This window comes from Puntigrus tetrazona, chromosome 24 (assembly GCF_018831695.1).
Source record: "Puntigrus tetrazona isolate hp1 chromosome 24, ASM1883169v1, whole genome shotgun sequence".
In the NCBI taxonomy this organism is placed as follows: domain Eukaryota; kingdom Metazoa; phylum Chordata; class Actinopteri; order Cypriniformes; family Cyprinidae; genus Puntigrus; species Puntigrus tetrazona.
This window is the reverse complement of record NC_056722.1, coordinates 14,420,292-14,438,991: the sequence shown is the minus strand read 5'-3', so window position 1 is coordinate 14,438,991 and position 18,700 is coordinate 14,420,292. Positions and strand designations below refer to the sequence as shown.

Below are 18,700 nucleotides of genomic sequence, written 5' to 3'. Positions count from 1 at the left end.
TTAGGTAAAATGTGCTTATATAAATGTCATTAAAACGCAAAAAAAAAAATTTTTGCAAGGGCTGTTCAACAATATTACTTTTGAAAGAAATAATAAAGCTGTATTGTCTGTGAACATTTACTTTGAGATGTTGTTAAAATCATAATAATCAAGATATTTAAATGGCGGTGGAGATTAATTGTTAATTATATGAAATAATGTAGATATAATGTGTCTAATTATTTTGCATTCCGTGTTTGCTAACACTTGAGTTTTGTTAAAATTAAAAGATGTCAACGTTTTCTTTTTGTTATTTGAATGTCACAATAAAAGTTACAAAGAGTGCATTAACCAGCTATTATTTCTGTATTCAAGAGTTCATTTTGGTATATTTTAGATTACACTAAGCCTACCTTTCAGAATTTTGCGGTTGTAAGAATGAAAAATATATATATATATATGCTAATTAAGGCTGCATTTATTTGCTAAAAAATACAATAAACTTGGTAATACTGTGAAACATTATTACAATTTAATAATACCTGTATAAATACATTTTAAAATGTCATTTATTTCCCATGATTGCAATGCTGAATTGAAATGTCAAATGTCACTTTAAAATATATTAAAATAGAAAACAGTTATTTTAAACTGGAATAATGATAATACATTTTCTGTCTTCATGAAAAATAAAAAATATTTTTAATAATAATAATCACACCACAGAATGCTAGTAGACCCAATACATTACTTAAGAAAATTAAAACGTAAAAACACAGTTATTGTATTTGCTGCATGGTTAAAAGCGTGCACAGTGACCATTGATTGAGAACGTGAGCAAGGACAGGTACACTGTGAACAGGCGAAAGATCACAGTGTTTGTGTGTGTGAGAGAGAGAGAGAGAGAGGTAGATTAGAGGAGAGTGGATAAAGATAAGATGAAAAGCCATTGTGGTTAGACTTTAATCTGTGTAAAGTAATAGATCCACAAAAGCCCAAAGCCCCACTACACTCATTATCCTATCCGGAATTAAGATGAAATAACAAAAATCATGCAACAATGCAATGCACAACACATTTAAAGCTTCTCATATGTCCAGAATTCTTGTATAGTTTATGAGGGTTCAAACCTTATGTGCACAGAGGGAAGAGAATTTTTATTACATTCTTGTTAGACTTCACTGTAAATAAAACAAAAGTATTGGAGTGTATTTTACAAAAAAAAGTATCTATTTTAAAATTTAATATTCAATTAATTGTATTTCTTGCATTGTGTGGTAATACAAAAATATACGGTTGAATATAAGTGATTGTTAATAGCAAGGATCATTCTTATGTTCATTCACTAACACACACACACACACACACACACACACACACACACACATGTTTGATGAGAAAAGAGGACTTTGCCCTTTGGACTATGCAAAAACAAAAACATGCACTGCATGGGTCATTTCAGCCAGTAATCAACTTGAAACACATTTTAAATATGTGTTCCTTAAAGAAGTGCTTCAGCCAAAAATTTTAATTTGATGAAAATGTACTCACCCTCAAGCCATATAAGATATAGATGAGTTTGGAGAAATTTGCATCACATTACTTGCTCATCAGTGCATGGGTGCCGTCAGAATGAGAGCTGAATAAAAACATCACGATAGTCCACAAGTGAAAACAGTCCAAAACGCTTCTAAACAAATATGTCGGTGTATTTTGATGTGAGCAGGGGATGGTCTTTTTCACTGGAGGAAGCATTTTTATGGATTATGGACTGTTTTGCACGATTTGAAGTTAAAATCCCCTAATGGTGGATTTGTTTCTCACGAACATGCAGATTTTCATGTCGCAAGATGTTATTTAATGGACTGGAGTTGTTTGGATGATCGTGGACTCTCAGAGGATCCACTGATGAGCAAGTAATGCAACGCCAATTCTGTTATGATGAAGAAACAGACTCATCTACGCCTCGTGGCCTGAGGGTACATTTTCAGCTGATGTCATTTTTTAGGTGAACTATTCCTTTTATTCAGTTTGACGAGATCAAGGAGACACGTTCAGTCATTTGAAATGCAAACAACCCATGTAAACAGTGGCATTCTGATTCATCAGTGGATATCTAGGGGCGGAAAGTCAAAGAATAAACAGTGTTTTAGATTAGATCCGGTGGTCTGCATAATTGCAGTGTACTCTGGTATTTTTTCAATAGAGACACCATGCAGTGCTCACTTTCTCTTCCTTATAGGTGCTGTCTCTGTCTTTTGTTGATAAGATTACAAGCAACTTCTAAGAATAAATTAGGCAGTTTCTTGCATAACAAAGAACTGCACAGACTGTTTTTCTCTGAAGACATGAGCACGTGTTCATGTCTTCTAGGCCTTTGAACGACAAATGTGACTGATCAGCCTTTGCTTTGGCAGCATTTGAATGTGTTTACATGAGGACATTTTAAGAGCAAGATCAATAAAGATATTTAAGGGGTGGACTAATAATTGGTCAACAATATGACAAAATATTTTTTGACACATAGTGATTTAAATAAATGCCATTAATATGTATCAATTTAAAATGTATTAAACTAAATGTTACACATTTAGTTTAAACTGTCGTTTAAAAAAATGTAGTCCAAAATTTAAAAAAAAAAAAAAAAAAAAGGCCACAGGTTCAGTTCGCAGGTAAGATACAAACTTGAAAGTAATTTAATTATAAATGAACAAAATAAATTTGGACATGTATTGACTATGTATCATCAAAACTTGTGAGAACATGAAATATAATTTCTCTTAAATTATATATAGGCACAATGTCTATGAAACATTTATATTTTTTTAATAAAACGGGGAAAAAAAACATGATTTGAAGTTTTGGTAAAGCTGCTTTGATGCTATTTGCATTGTATAAAGCACTATATATTTATTTTGGATTTATTTAAACAACAGAATTATAAATTAAATTAAAATCAATTATTTGTTTCATTACATTTTATTTCACTGGAGTTAAAAAATATATTAAATGTATTGTTTTGAACAGTTTACTATACTTTACATTTATATATTTATATTTATTTATATTAATTATTAATATATTAGCAAAATCTCTGGTTTTTTTTTTTTTTTTTAAATACATGATTAATCGTAAATGCTTCGATAAAACTCCGTACAATAATTGCATGAATTTTCTATAATTTGTTAATTCCTCATTCAAACAATTGCTCAAACCAGTTTCAGTCCTATGACAATGTGTTCTAACCACTGGTGCCATGTACCATTTTATTTTCTATTTTTTGTTCGTAGATTTTTATTTATGTTTTGTTTTAAAGAACAGCAGGAGGACTTTTATTATAGTTGGCGAAACAAATCCTGTTTCCTCCAACGGGTTTTTTTTGTTGTCGCCCCCCTCCGGTCGTATAAAGAACTATTTATTTGACGCTTAATTCACTTTCATTTTCATTCTTTGTGCTGACTAACTGCGACTTCTCGTCGTGTCGTCGATAACAACTGGATCCCGTCTTCTCTTTTCAACCGAAATCCCACGGCATCCGGTGGGACAACACATTACACGCGTGTTTTTTTCCGCAAACAGCTTTAATAAAGTTTTGCGAGTCGAAGCGATAATTCTGCAGCAATGACTTCCTTAGACATGAGCCCTGCGTCTAAGAAACAGGTAGAGCGCCTATGATAGGCCCAAAACTTGATTTAAACTTATTTTTAACCGTATATCGGTCAGGAATGATACATTTTGAGTCTAACCAGCTTATAAATATAAACGTATATATTGAACATGTGCTTGTAATTATATTCCACGTTTGAATCACACTTCCTGTGTGCTTTGCAGGTGGATGGATTCTCCCAAAAAATCACCAAGGAGGTAATTATACATTTATTGAGACTCACGCTTTCATCGATTTTGAAAAAATACAATAGTTAGTATAGATTGCAACTACTACTATAATTGCAAAACTACATGTCCGATAGATTCATGCAGCAGCTGTAATGAAAGATTGTTAAACTGCTTGATTGTTTTAATCAGGCCGAACAGTTGATCTCGAAGTTCTTCCCTGAGAAGATCGCAGAGATGGACAACATCTTACAGGTATGCAATCACACTCATCGTATAATATACCTGGTGGTTTCGTCGACACTCACACTCGGTGATTATAGTTTGCGCTGTGGTTAAAAAAATGCTTTGTTTTTATTGTATGTTCTTTAGGGCTCCTGCAGCCTGAAGGATCTGTCGGTCATCAGGGCTCCTCTGGACATCCCAATCCCAGACCCTGCCAAAGAAGAGCTCAAGAGGAAGAAGAAAGAGGAGGTATTCGTAACGCAGCGCTTATCATCAACCGTTCACATGTATTTCTTTTTAAATGAATAGATTTTATGATCGCACCTTCAAGCCAGTCGGTGCTTTGAGCGACTCGATTAGGATCGTAACGGCATTTTTATGCACACAGAAAGAGGCCAAAGAGGGAAAGAAGGACGGAGATAAAGAGGAGGATGAAGGTAAATGTTTTAGAAGCAACTGGGAAAATGAAACTGAAAATGTTACTCGTTCGGTTCGCTTTTTCCTACACCCGAATTCCCCCAGATGAGAAAAGGTGTAGTTCACAGCGGGGAACTCTGGGTGGCACTGAGTCACTGTTAATGTCATAGAAATGAAAAAGCGTCCACGTCTTCATCCACCTCTGACCTCATAAACTAGTGACTGGTTACAGAGTGGTGATCTGAAGAGCACGAAACGAAACGAATGATGTTAATTGTGCTCTGAAAGGTCCCCCCTGCGGTCCCATCGCCTGCAATGAGACGGTAGAGAAACTCCTCAAACAGATCAAGCCTGAGATTCAGACTCTGAAGGAGTGTCTTAACTCGGTGAGGATGTGCTGTCATATATTTAAAATCATACACAATTACGCAGATCTCAAAAGTTGAGTTACTTGACTGGTTACATAATAACTAATACAAGTTGAATTTATAGTTCATTTTATACTTCACGTAGATATTTGATACTGTATGCCGGATTTGATACATTTCATAAAGCATTTTGGTACAGTGTGTAATATTTGTGTTGTGTAAATATGCAGGTGTCAATGTGGATACAGCTCCAGATTCCCAGGATTGAAGATGGGAATAACTTTGGAGTTGCTGTACAGGTCAGTTGAACTAATCTTGCGTCATATTTAGTATTAGTTATATTTATATTTATATATAAATGTATTATATATTTTATATATTTAGATTTATAGTTTCTCATATATATTTGGTATTTCAAAGACTGAAATAAAATTTGGCAAATGATGATTTGTATCGTTTATATTTAGATAAATATAAGTTAGCAATCCTGAAACCTTCAGAAATAGTTAATAGATTAACTTGACCAATAATTAATATGTAGTTTATCTCAATTACGCAAATGATGTGTAATTCATGCAAGTTTATATGAATTTGTGTGGATGACACTTTTTAGCAAAAGATTTTTCACTGTTTTTTGATTATGGTGTTAAATTCCATTAAAAAGTTTGTTGTTCAAAAAGGACACACTGATCAAAAGATGCAGTGAAGTTGTGTTTTTAAATAAAACATTGATATGTTTTAATACAAATATAAATTAAAAAACATGCATAATATTAATAAATGAAGTTTAAAATATACTGAAATGCTGTGAAATGTAAACTATGTACTGTATTAATATTACTTTTTGTACTTTATTTTGATCTAATAAATGCAGTCTTGCTGACCTTGCTGAGTGTTAAATTGATCTATATGTAATTCAGTTTGTGTGAATTTTATGTGAATGAAATATACAGGAAAAAGTTTTTGAACTGCTTACCAACACCCGCACCAAGATCGAGGGATTCCAGACACAGATCTCCAAGTAAGCGAACATTTATTCTAAATATGTTTCGCTTTTATTTTGTATGAATTCTATTTGTTTTAGACATGAACCTGCAGTTTTGACTCGTTCCTGTTTCTTCAGGTACTACAGCGAGAGAGGAGATGCTGTAGCCAAGGCTTCCAAACAGCCACATGTGGTCAGTTTATTTGACGTTAGACTTAATTAAATCACTGTTTACATGAGCTTCTGACGATTGGATTGTTTTGTTGCTTGGCAACAGGGAGATTACAGACAGCTTGTCCATGAACTGGATCAGCACCAGTACTGTGAGTTACGCATCATAGTCCTGGAGATCCGCAACACTTATGTAAGTTCAATGTCAGCTTACTCTAAACAAAACATGGCGTGTTTGTGTGCCTGCTAATAAGACGGCTGTGACCGATCTCATCCACTCGCTCAACTCTAGGCTGTGCTGTATGATGTCATTATCAAGAACTTCGACAAGATAAAGAAGCCCAGAGGAGACTTATCTTCAAAAGCACTTATCTACTGAGCGCTGAACGGACAGGACACGCAAACACAACATTCGCTGAAAAGTAAAAACATGTCCTATTGAGTTTCACCTCCACAGTCACAGTGCATTGACTCAAGCTTCAGTTACATCAACAGACCTACTGTAGAACAGTTTTTACTCAATAAAGACTTTATCTAAACGGGCTTTTTCTCGTGTGGTTTTCGTTCACAGTGACGTCTTTGGTTGGACAGAACAAGGAAATAAACATTTCAGCTTGAATGTATGCTACCGTTCGAAATGATCGGTAACATTTTAGATCAGAAATGATTACTTTAATTCAGCAAGGTAAATAAATAACCTAAATTCAGACATTAGTAAAGATTTCTGTTTTGAAGAAACTTTATATTCATCAAATAATCCTGAAAAAAAGACAACTCGTGGTTTCCACAAATAAAATATGAAAAATGAAGCCAGTATTTATCATGAATTATAAGGGCATTTTTAAGACATTATAATTAAAGCATAATGCGTTATAATATAACATCTCATGAATAATCATAAAAACAATTATAATACATTATAAGATTTACTAATTTATGATTATAACTTATATATATAATATATAACTTATTATATATATGAATTATTTATAACACAATGAACAAGTGTACTTTTATAATGGATTATATCATATGACATTGTTTAAGATCCTCACGGTACCTACAACATCTTGTGAGTGTTTCCAGTGAGGCTGATATTGAGGCTAGTATGAGCTAGCTAATACTTTCGATTGAAGAAACCTAAGAGTATTAGTAGACTCAGGTAGGGTAGGGACAATGTTCACATACTTGCAAAGTATCCTATACTCAGTATGTCTGTTGAGGAACCTTCAAAATTAATTGTTAGCATATAGTCATCAAAATAATAAAACTGTTCATTAAAAAAATGTTCAAAGCAAATGTATCATATTACACATTCATCTGATCTGATATCTGATCTTATGGCTGTTTGAGAATGTTTTTTTTTTTTATTGTTATTATAATTACTTCTAAGTTGTATTTAAGTAACAAGTAAAATGGCAAGATATGAGACTTATAATGCATTATAACTATGCAAAATATAATCCATTGTAACTAAAGTGGATGATTCGTGTTCATTGTTATAAATGTTCATACTCTTAAAGTTATAACCTCAAATAAGTAAATATAACACATTAAAACTGTTCTTATGAATATTAGTGAGATGACAAAACATATTAGAGAGATATTTATAATGCATTATGCATTCATTATAAAGCCTTAAGAATACCCTTATAATAACTATAAATACAGACTTCATAGAAAGTGTTACCAAGTTAAATAAATTCATGTCATTTATTTTCCTTTTTAACAAACATCGGTAGAGTTGTATTCATTTGCAGCAGAAAATATAGACTATATATAGTTTTTCACCCACGCGCATTTATTTATACTGCTTTAATTTGACATTAACTATAATTGTTATAGTTTCAAAAGTTCAAAGAGTCTAGGATCTGTAAAAAGTATGAAAATAAAAAATTTACTTTATTTGGCAAAGACACAAAGGGAAGAAATTCATAACGTTACAAAAAAAAGTTTGTAATTGTTTCAGGAATCCATCAGGAATAAATTTGACTTAAAAACATATAATAGTAAAAAAGTTCTTTTAAATTGTGATAATATTTCACGACATAACTGCTTTAAAGTGTTTTTAATCAAATAGCTGTGGACTTTGGTCAACCCTGAATTTGTGTATCTAATTAAAGGTATGTATATTTTTGGACTCCAACACCTCTTCATAAAAGCGGTACGTTTTTTATAAATTTGTCATTTCCTTAACGTTCGCGTCCCATTTGACGCAGTATTAGCTTTTGGTCTTCCGACACAGCACGAGCCGGGCTTTAAAACGTACCAGCCCTCATAATACAGGCCCTTCCATCCCAGATACCCGAGAGCTCCTCCGACCAGCTGGGAAGGGAACAGCGGGAAGTGTGCTAGCAGGCAAACAATCAGGAAGATCCAGAGACTCATCAACAACACGCACAAGAAGAAGATTATCCTCAGCGGCGTCCCCACGGGCTTCCCCAGAGCCATGCAGGGCCCGAAGACCCCCATTTCTTCAGCGAGAATCAAACAGCATAAACTCAGAACGAGGATGTCATCGGACACCTCGCATCCCTGCCACCGTAGGCCGGCATTAAGGCAGGCCGCTTTACCGCTCACCCCTCTCAGCAGTAATAAAGGGCCTGTGTCAGACTCCGGGAGCTCTCTGGGGGTCCCGTGGACTTCTGTGGGGCTTTGAAGAGGCGCGAAACAGCTTCCGGAGGCGTCCACCAGGAAGGAGAGGAGACGGCGGGACAGCGTCCACAGCGTCCCGGCCACAGTGAGTCGAGAGAGGTGACGGGCCGAGTGAAGGAATGAGTTACTGATGCAGTATGAGAGAAGAAAGACGAAAGAGCCACATAATATACAGGTCCAGCCCCAGCAGGAATGAAGGAAGAGCCTGAGATCACAATAACCACAATCAATAGCTCATAAAACAAACAAGACAAAGGACACGCAAAAAGGGAAATGAACTTAAATACATTTATTATAATAAATACACATTATTTAAATTTTTTTAAGTGTATGGAAAGAGACAGTAGTATAGTAGTAATTTTTCACTCCAAAACACTCCTAAATATTAATTTACTAATTTATCAGTATCTTTGCGCGTGTGAGTGTATGCATACATGCATTTTAAATGCATATATACATGCATACACTAAAATTATATTCATATTAAGACTTACTAACAATCTTAAGCATAAATGTCTACATTTTGTGATGTTTATACGTCATACGTGTCTGGAAAAAATATTTAAATTGTAAATATTGTAAATAATTGTAAATATTAATAAATTGTTTTTGTTCTCTAATAAAATGTATATTTATATACAGTGTATATTTTGAAAATATTTACATGCATTTCTATTCATATTTTATATTATATATACTTAATATATAAACATTACATATTTACATATACATGTGTTTGTATTTATACATACATAATACACAGTAAACACATATACATTATGTAAACAAAAACGTATTTTGGATGTGAATAGTCACAATAAATAATTTGACAGCACTGAGATAGTTAGACACTGAAAAGCTCCGATACTGTAATTCTAGAGTTAACTAGAATAAGATCTTGCCTGTACAGGTAGTGATTCTTGTTGCCAAATATGCTGTACTTGGAGACCCAGAGACTCAGAACGGGTCCAAACATCACCAGCACAGAGAGCAGGAAGTGAAAATGGCGTCTGAACAAGAAATGAGCCAGCAGTCCAGCCGTGAGATCGGTGAAGTGCACCAGAGCCCAGTGCAGAAGTTTGCTGACGGAGTTACGGATCTTATGAAGTATCTCCTTTAGTCCGTAAAGATCCATCTCAGTCTGCCGAGGGCAGAACTTCCACTGCATGTTCAACAGATGGAAGGAGAGAGAGGAGATTGTTCTAGCATCTGTCAGCAGGGTCGCTGACTTCACTTTTGTTTTCTCAGCTGAGATCAACCTGCTGCTTTATGTCACACTTCTCATCATTCACTCTCTCACAGTCCTGACAACAGTTTGCTCCCTAACCGCTCCAAACATTCCCATCTTATCAGCTTGCTCCGTGTGTGTGTGTGTGAGTGTGATTTAAAGCAGTACAGCAACATGTTTTTGACCGTATTTAGCATTTGTATCTGGATTAAAATAAACTTTGGCAAAAAAGGTCATACACAACACACACACTTATGGTTTACTCTCCATAGGCCTAATGGTTCTTATACTGTACAAACTGTATTTTCTTTTACCCTATACCTAAACCTACCCCTTACAGAAAACTTTCATAAAACATTTAGTATGTTATTTTTAACCCTTTTGTTTTACACAGGAAGTGTCCTCATAAGCCATGTTTAAGTTGTAGTACCCGTGTCATTATACACATTTGTGCACTCATAAACCATATATACCAAAACACACACAACAAAAAAAAAATAAGGACAATTATAAAACTTTTAATTCTCACTATTAACAAATCATTAAGTATAATTAATAGGCATGCTAATAAATAACTAGTTAATAGTGAGAATGGGTCTCTATACTAAAGTGTAACAACCTTTTTGTTATCGTTAAGAAGTTTCTTAAGAACATTACATTACAATATAGAAAACATACAGCACTAAAATGCATACTAAACATACTAAAATTATTTTAAAGTGCATGAAAAACTGGCTTGCAATAGTATTGCTTGCAGCTGGCTGAAATATCTGAGGTGCGATTAATAGCCCAGACAAAGAGATTTGTGTGCATAAGTTTAATTATTCTTGTAAAACAATTTTGTGAGTGTTCCAATGAATTCTAAATGCACTTAAATCATACACAAATCAAACCTCTGTGTCAAAAGAAACATATCTGCTGCACGCACACACACACACACACACACACACACACGCATAAAGAAACTCACTCCCATACCTGTAAACCCACAGCCATATCTCCACACACACACACACACACACACACACACACACACTTTTAACACACATTCAGAGTTTTGACAAAGAAAAGATTTTTTACAATGAACTACAAAATCAAATCCTGAACATTAATAGCAATAAAATATCTTACAATATTATTCCCAGAATTTGTTGCACTTTTAGAAACGTGTCCATTAGTTGTAAAATATTTTGCTATATTTATGCAAGTATTGCTTTTTTTTGGGGGGGGTAAAGCAACAGTTACCATACAGTAATTGGTGTTAAGCAGTTGTGTTTGTACCTGTCTGAAATCATGCGTTCTTTATATTGGTGAAACTCCCTCAAGTCTTTGATTTAAGTGTAAACGGTCATCTCTGAGCCGAAAGAGGCGTAAAAGAGAAAATCACAGCACGCCCCGTGTCCATGAACTAAATGATCCTTTTACTTTAAACATATTTGTATCATCTTTTCGTGTCGTTAATGTGAAATCAAACGAAAACCTGAAGAGCCTGCCTAACACTACATCAATATATGATTTCACAAAATTCTCTGCACAAAATTAGCTTTCTTTTCTGATTAGCTTTTTCTTTACTCTTCCTTCATTCCATTCCTGCAGCGATGGCACCGCCTGACGTCATCAATAGCGTTTGCTTTTCATGTCCACCATATCCACGTTCATCCTCTCTCGATCATTGTCCAGAGGGTGGTTCTGTGTGTGTTCCCACAGACGGATGGCACCATCCCACTAACAAGGAAAAAAAAACGTCTTAGAAAGTAAAGGATTTTATTTATATATATATATATATATATATATATATATATATATATATATATATATATATATATATATATATATATATATATTTCTATTTCTTAGTCTTATGTCAAATGTCCTTTATAGTTTTTGTGATGTATACGTTTTAGTTGACTAAAAGGGTTGGGATTTAAGCCTAGTTTTAACTTGCTGGGCTGCAGCTGATTACATGCAATATGGATTAGGTTCCAAAAATTCCAAAAATCAAATCAAATGACATTTTAAAACACTTGTATTACTTTATTATACATTACATGATAACATATTATTTACACAATATGAATCATTTATTGATTTTCTCTTATTTCTCTTTTAAATCTTTGACATTTTCCTCTCTGAAATAGGCTGCTGCTTGCATACATTTAAAAACGACTGATGAAGTACCCGAAAATGTATATTTTAATAATAAAGAATTACATTTGGATTCTTATGGTTTTCTGACACTGGTTATGGTCACATACATGCAGGTAAACAAATTAAATATTTTATTTCTTGAGTTAGCATTTTATTTTAATTCATTTAAAATTTTAAATGAATCTAATTTTTATGATTTAATTAACTATTAGATTTTCAATGTTGTCGATAACAACAAATGGAATACATTTCCTATCAATATATAGATACAAGATTATCCTATTTAAATCATTGTGAAAAATGAGATTGGTAAAAATGATTGCACTTTCACCTATAAGCACAAATCAAGGAAATGCGAAATCATATGAATTGTTGTTGTCTTAAGGCCATTTTTTACACATTATTTTTACAAAAAATACATATGATCTTATATGATTTTCTACATTTTTGCATCCGTAGCAAGCAGTTTCATATGAAAAGATGACTATGAAACTGTGGTTTTACTTACAGAGCTGCTGACCATGTTGTTGTGATACGGGTGCCAGCTGACGTCCCTCACACATGCATCATGATTGGACAATTTGGAAATAATGGATCCCGTCAACACATCGTAAACTATAAAAAATACGGGAGGAGATATGATACTGCAGATTTGGATAACAATAAACAGTCGCTTTAAAAACAATTTCACACTCCACTTACTGACGATTTTGCCTGTTGAACAGCCTGTGTAAATGAACTTCTGTCCAGTGCTGAATTCAGGGGAAAAGCGGCAGCGAATGAGCGTGTGCAGAACCCCGTGACCCCGGTAGGTCATCACCGAGGTGTCGCCAGTCAGCTTATGCCTCTTTAGTGCTGCAGGCCAACAAAATGAATCAAAACGGGTGCTTCGTGTTCATGTGTTTAATTAATAGTCTCTTATAGTTACTCAGCACACCTCTTTGGGGAACCTGCTGCCAGCGGTAGTCCCAGTTCTGTTGTGTGACGGCGAGCCTTGAAGCTGCGAGCCCCTCTTTGGGTGAAAACTTCCTCACGTCCCACAGCTTAATGGTTTGATCTTTGGAGTTGCTGATCAAGTACCGAGCGTCACCCTTCAGGTACATATATACATAATTGAACATTTATAACAGTCCAGCCGTTGGACTACCTCCATTCGCATTTGCAAGTATCTCTTAAACATAAAATAAATAAATCTATTTAAACGTCTACGCATTTCTAAATGCAGTTTGAAAAGTTAACTATTAATTTATCTTTATATTGAACCATATTTTCAAACATCACAAGTTTTAATCATGTATTTATTTGACAGTCTGTTTGATCTTTTACATTAATATATAAATGATCCTTCCATGCACACTAAAATTTGGGGTCAGTAAGAATTTTTTATTAATGATTAAGAAATTAATACTAATATTAAGGAAGCATGCATTAAATTGGTCTAAGGTGACAATAAAGACTTGAACATTGTTACAAAAGATTTCTTAAAGAATTAAAAAAAAGATATATCAAAAAAAAAAAAAAAAAAAAAAATGTATCATGGTTTCCACAAAAATATGATGAATTCTGAAGGATAATGTAACACCGCAGACTAGAGTAACCGCTGCTAAAAATACAGCTTTGCATCACAGGATACTACTTTTTTTTTGTTGTTATTTATTTGTACTGTATTTTTTAAAATAAATAAATGCAGTCTTGTTTAGAATAAAACTTTTCAAAAATAATTTAAAAAATGATATTGGCGTATTTTTTATGTAAAAGGTTTGTGCAGTGTGCAAAACACAGTATCTTGACAATACCTTGCTGTGTATGAACGTGATTCCATCCCTGTGTCCAGCCAGATGACCCACAGGCTGTGGTCTGTCTTCTCTGAGGGTACGCCTGTCCCACACTTTACACAGAGCATCGTCGCTGCCTGAGAACAGCAGCTGTGATGAACTGTCCGCGAATGCCACGGCATTCACATCATCCTCGTGAGCGTCGATCTGAAAGATGGTGAGATAAACAACCCGACTGACACGAGTCATGCTGCAGAGGGCGATGCCTGGATAAAGTTGCAGGTAAACATATCTTGCGTATTAATGACCACAATTCATTCAGAACGTTAGACCTTTGATGCACTGAGACCGAGGAGCTGTAAAGATTACGCAAGGCTTAAAGTCACAGGAAGTATATAACAGGTTGACAGCAGGGTTAACATATTGATCCCATAAAAAGGTAGCGTTTTATTGGACCATTATGCACCATTAATTCAACACTTATTAGCATTTTTGGGCTACTGATGATATAGCCTCTGAATAAATATTCTTGTAATTTTGTCCCTGGATTAAGAATGAATTTTTAGGCCCTTCTATTACTTTACTAATGTATGAATCATACCTTTAGAGTTCTCTTGTTTTGTTCACGATCAAACACATACAGACAGCCATCGTTCGCACTATTTGACAGAGACAAAAAGCATCTCGGTAAGAATAAAGGAACACTTTAGGTTTCTGTAAATGGTAAGTAAAATGAAATAAAATAAGACAAATAAATTTAATTTAATTTAAATAAATCCCAATAGTGGAAACAAAAAAATAATAATACTGGGTTATTAAAAGATCACTTTCTGGAGTTATTTTTCTTATTTTCCATAGTATGTTACTAACCCGCCTAAAATTTCTTTTCCATCGGTGGATGCTGCCAGTGAGAAAACACAGAACCTCCTTTCATCAGGACTGAAAGAAGAAAAGACACCTGTCAGCATCAGCAACACGAAACACTAACAACTACAGTCATTTCTATGGGAATTACATTCAATATAGCTCACAGACTAATAAAACATAAATAAATATAAATATTTAAACATCTAAACTCATTTCCATTCACACAGCCCTACATTCCTTGGCGAAGAACAGAGCATGACCAAACCTCTAAAGGCATAATATTACAGTTTATTATCACAGGATGGTCACTAAATGTTATGCAATGCAGAGAAGACGTCAAGATGGTCATGTGAATTTAATGGAAGAGGCAGAAAGACATGCTGGCAAAGCCATTTATTGACATTATTAGCTTATTTGAAAGCGTTATGGAACTTTAATTATAATTTCAATATGTTTTGGTTAGCTCACAGTCACATCATGGCTGTAGTGATGAATGATTGTGGAAATCTGTTCTACTGTTTGTCATCCACATGAAGAGGAAGCGGTACAGGTGATTACCTGAGTTTTAATGCTTAAATGTACTATGAGGAAACACTAACTTGAGGTCCAGAGCGGTGTGTGTTTCATTGTCCCCATCTACACTGCACACATGGACTAAAGAGAGGGAGCACAGACAGATATGCATTACTGGAAAAAAAATGACAGAAGTGCCAACAAAGCGGTTTAAGTGACCTGGTCCTGTCTTACTGTAGTCAGACCAACTGGAGTAGAGCACACAGCGTGCATCGGGGGTGAAACACACATCCAGAATGCTCCAGCCCACATCTCTGGCCTTCACTGTCTTCTTTAGTGTAAAACAGCCCCTGCTAGTGTCATATAACCTGATATTCTGATCTATAAAAACAGAAAAAGGAGAGTTTAAGATATTGTTTGTGCTACACAGTTTAATGATTTCTGCATGTTAGCTTTTAAAACAAGCCATTTATGCTCATGTAGTCTGTTTTTATTTGTAAAATATTTTTATATTCTATTTCAAATGACAATATTTTATTTGAAAATTTTTAAAATTTAACATATTTTTGTTAAGGCAAACCTGATCGTTCAGCGGCCATTACTTTAGACTTCAGTGTCACAGAATCCTTCAGAAATCATTCTAAAAAGCTAATTTGGTGCCCAAGAGTTGTCAAAAACAACTGTTACGAGACTGAACGATTGAAACAGTTACAATAGTGGACTTTTTTTAGACCTGAGTTAAACATTTGCACATATCTGTGACATGACTGACCTGTGAAAACTACTAAAAAATTAAAAATAAATGCTAAGGACAAAGTCTTGAATTACAGTTTCACCTTGGCATGCAGACAGGAACATGTTTCCCTCATCGCTGTAGACTCCACAAAAGACTTTCTGCTGATAGGTGTCCTTGTATACCACATGATTGGGCAGAAAACTATGAGGAAATATATATATGATTTATTATATGTATGCAAAGACATATAACATATGTTCAGTTTCAAAAAAAAAAATCTATACTTCAAATCTAATGACATATGTGCCTCTGCATCATATATACATTATTATTATATTGCTCTTACTGTGAACGCATTCGGCTGCACTCTCCGTGAGAGAAACTCGACCCCCGACACCGCCCCTGTTCCCGCTTCAGAAATAAATCCACTGTTAGATTATAGAATTTGAACTACACTCTACACTATTTGGCATCCACAGGGCCATCTTACCTCCGCTAGCATATGTGTGAAACTGTGTCTGTTCTTTAGACCTGATGAAGCAGTGGCAAGCAGGATCTGAGTGCGGATCTCACTGCGGTCAACTTCCTGTGTGTCTGGTTGGGCATCCACTGAATGAGGAAAAAATAAGGAATCGTAAGTGACCACAGAACTGTGTTTATTTAAGTGGTATTTATAGCAGCATTGCTCACTTGCACAGATTACAAATGATTTAGTACAGTCCATAATTCTCACCTGGAGGGTCATATCGATGTCCCAGCCGCCCATCCCAAGCCCCATCGCTGTCCTCATCCGAGTCTGAATATGACTGCACGAGCTGTAGGCCCGTTGCTCCACTTCCATGGACCAGGCGGACCTGGCCCCTATGAAAGAGAAAAGAGGGAAGAACGCTTTTCAATACCCGTATGACAAAAGAGGAAGTGGAAGAGTTCAAAAACATGTTTAAAACGCAGCCCAGACAAAGGGATTTGCAAAGAGATATTCTGTATGTTATGCATGCACTGTAATTACCTTCGCAGTAGGTACGCCAGAACTTGCGCCAAGTCAACGTCCTCTTCAGATCCTGACTGCCTCTCTGCCTGCGTGCGACCCGTCTGATTGGAATTCTGGTTGGGTTCTGGTTCTGACTGGTCTGGGTTGCTGCCAGAGCCCCGACCGGACATCCCAGAACTGGACTGAGAGCCCATAGACCGATTGTCTGACAAATAATTGATTTACAAATTAGCAATACAAGCAATCACATTCATGTCATTATAAAAAGCAATATATAGCCTACTATAAATGATGCTAACATTTCTTTAAAGACACCGAACCAGTTTTCGCCCTGTGATCTTTCAGAAACATACTGATTTTGCTTTGACATTTCTTTTTATTATCACCAATATTGAAAATGGCCGTGATGCATAATTTTTTTGGCTAGAAAGAATTAAATAGCAGAATTTATTTGAAACGGAAATCTTCTGTAGCACTATAAATGTACATATTGCCTCTTCTGATGAATTTAATGTATTGCTGAATGGAAACATATATTAATTAAAAAAATAAATAAGTTTAACTACAGGAGTTTATTAAGAACTTGTCGTTTTGACCTGTTTGAGAATTACTAAGGAGAGAAAATGATTATTAGTTTAAACAACAAGATATGAACAATTCTAGGTTAATATTAAAGACATCTGATACCAGTTTTAATAATACTGTAAATAATAACACATACGCCCAAATAATAAGAAATAGGCTGATCTGATCATATATTTATGACAGAATGCAATGTGCGAAATGTCTAAATTAACGCTGATGTAGTGCATTAATTGTGGGGTATGTCAGTGTTGTTGACATCCCAATGTTTGCTTGTCTTGAGAAATTATGACATTAAAACGGTGACTTAAATTATTGTTGATATACAGCTGACAAAGGGCTGTGATGTAACTGACAGGCGAGCGTGCTAAAATGACAGACTAGAAAAGAGCAAATGTCACAGGATGAACACTTCTTATAATCGTATATGCAAACTAATAGTTTAAAAAAGCAAAGTACATAAAGGCTCAATTATTACGTTAAATATACAGCCAAAAAAAGCCTTTGTTTATAAATTAGCGCTCACGCTAGCAGACTGCAAGCGACCTACAAACGAGAGACACCTACCAGTTAAATGATAATAGCGCTTGACAGCTCTTCTGCTGCGTTGGTTTCTTCCTGCAGACCTTGGGTAAATAATCACAAAACGGTGTTACCAAAAATGAAGCTTGTAAACGTGGGAGTCCTCGGTACGCTGAACGCTTCTGTCTCCCTGAGCAGATTTTAAGAGTCTCTAGGTTCGTGACGCGCCATGTTGTTTACTGTCTCGAGACTCGCCTTCCTCTGGTCACGTGACACGCGGACGCTCTCCCACAGAGCAAATAGAAACAGTCACGAATTCGTCTGTATTGAATATTTTCATTTCCCAGCCGCAAACCTTTAACGCGACACTGCTGCGACGTCGTTGCAGCTCTGATTTTTGAATTCCACGCAGCAACTGTGTTTTGTAATAAATAAATAAAACAAATAAGTAAGTTTAGATGACAGTCCTGTCATGTGGATCGGCATCGTCCTTTTTGCCATACCACTGATGACACAACCAGTAAAAAACTGAAGGAAATAGACATTCCCACGCGATCTGTAATCCATGCTGGAATTTTTTTTTATTCAAGGTGCCAGTGTAAATCTGAAAATCTACGTATGAAAAAACTACCTACCCCCATACTTAGTAAATGAAAGAAAGAAAGAAAGAAAGAAAGAAAGAAAGAAAGAAAGAAAGAAAGAAA

The 18,700-nt window shown here is 35.1% G+C and overlaps 3 protein-coding genes across 3 annotated transcripts; 1 reads left to right on the top strand and 2 right to left on the bottom strand.

Moving 5' to 3' along the window:
• Positions 1-3,406: 3,406 nt before the first annotated feature.
• psme1 (proteasome activator subunit 1) lies at positions 3,407-6,522 on the top strand. Its single transcript, XM_043226436.1, has 11 exons — positions 3,407-3,639; positions 3,811-3,843; positions 4,006-4,068; positions 4,186-4,287; positions 4,427-4,475; positions 4,744-4,841; positions 5,054-5,122; positions 5,777-5,844; positions 5,947-6,001; positions 6,086-6,172; positions 6,272-6,522. The coding sequence occupies exons 1-11, from the start codon at positions 3,601-3,603 to the stop codon at positions 6,356-6,358; spliced, it is 750 nt and encodes a 249-aa protein (XP_043082371.1). The 5' UTR covers positions 3,407-3,600; the 3' UTR covers positions 6,359-6,522.
• A 97-nt stretch (positions 6,523-6,619) lies between these two features.
• On the bottom strand, positions 6,620-10,540 carry LOC122329828 (fat storage-inducing transmembrane protein 1). Its single transcript, XM_043226435.1, has 2 exons — positions 9,537-10,540; positions 6,620-8,839 (listed from the first exon to the last, which is right to left on the bottom strand). Exons 1-2 carry the CDS (start codon positions 9,800-9,802, stop codon positions 8,164-8,166), a joined length of 942 nt encoding a protein of 313 aa, XP_043082370.1. The 5' UTR covers positions 9,803-10,540; the 3' UTR covers positions 6,620-8,163.
• A 124-nt stretch (positions 10,541-10,664) lies between these two features.
• dcaf11 (ddb1 and cul4 associated factor 11) lies at positions 10,665-18,266 on the bottom strand. Its single transcript, XM_043226433.1, has 15 exons — positions 18,042-18,266; positions 16,911-17,097; positions 16,635-16,762; positions 16,392-16,510; positions 16,248-16,312; positions 16,002-16,102; positions 15,400-15,546; positions 15,252-15,306; positions 14,656-14,724; positions 14,387-14,444; positions 13,807-13,992; positions 12,948-13,101; positions 12,713-12,865; positions 12,519-12,625; positions 10,665-11,587 (listed from the first exon to the last, which is right to left on the bottom strand). The coding sequence occupies exons 2-15, from the start codon at positions 17,084-17,086 to the stop codon at positions 11,480-11,482; spliced, it is 1,626 nt and encodes a 541-aa protein (XP_043082368.1). The 5' UTR covers positions 17,087-17,097; positions 18,042-18,266; the 3' UTR covers positions 10,665-11,479.
• Positions 18,267-18,700: the final 434 nt, after the last annotated feature.

Excerpts from the sequence above, each read along its gene's own strand:
- dcaf11 (XM_043226433.1), bottom strand. The coding sequence starts at position 17,086 with ATGGGCTCTCAGTCCAGTTCTGGGATGTCCGGTCGGGGCTCTGGCAGC. Across the intron at positions 16,313-16,391 it reads TCACACATATGCTAGCGGAG|CGGGAACAGGGGCGGTGTCG; the intron begins GTAAGATGGCCC and ends TTATTTCTGAAG. Across the intron at positions 15,307-15,399 it reads CTCCAGTTGGTCTGACTACA|TCCATGTGTGCAGTGTAGAT; the intron begins GTAAGACAGGAC and ends CCCTCTCTTTAG.
- LOC122329828 (XM_043226435.1), bottom strand. The coding sequence starts at position 9,802 with ATGCAGTGGAAGTTCTGCCCTCGGCAGACTGAGATGGATCTTTACGGA. Across the intron at positions 8,840-9,536 it reads AAGAATCACTACCTGTACAG|GCTCTTCCTTCATTCCTGCT; the intron begins GCAAGATCTTAT and ends TTGTGATCTCAG.
- psme1 (XM_043226436.1), top strand. The coding sequence starts at position 3,601 with ATGACTTCCTTAGACATGAGCCCTGCGTCTAAGAAACAG. Across the intron at positions 5,123-5,776 it reads ACTTTGGAGTTGCTGTACAG|GAAAAAGTTTTTGAACTGCT; the intron begins GTCAGTTGAACT and ends TGAAATATACAG. Across the intron at positions 6,173-6,271 it reads TGGAGATCCGCAACACTTAT|GCTGTGCTGTATGATGTCAT; the intron begins GTAAGTTCAATG and ends GCTCAACTCTAG.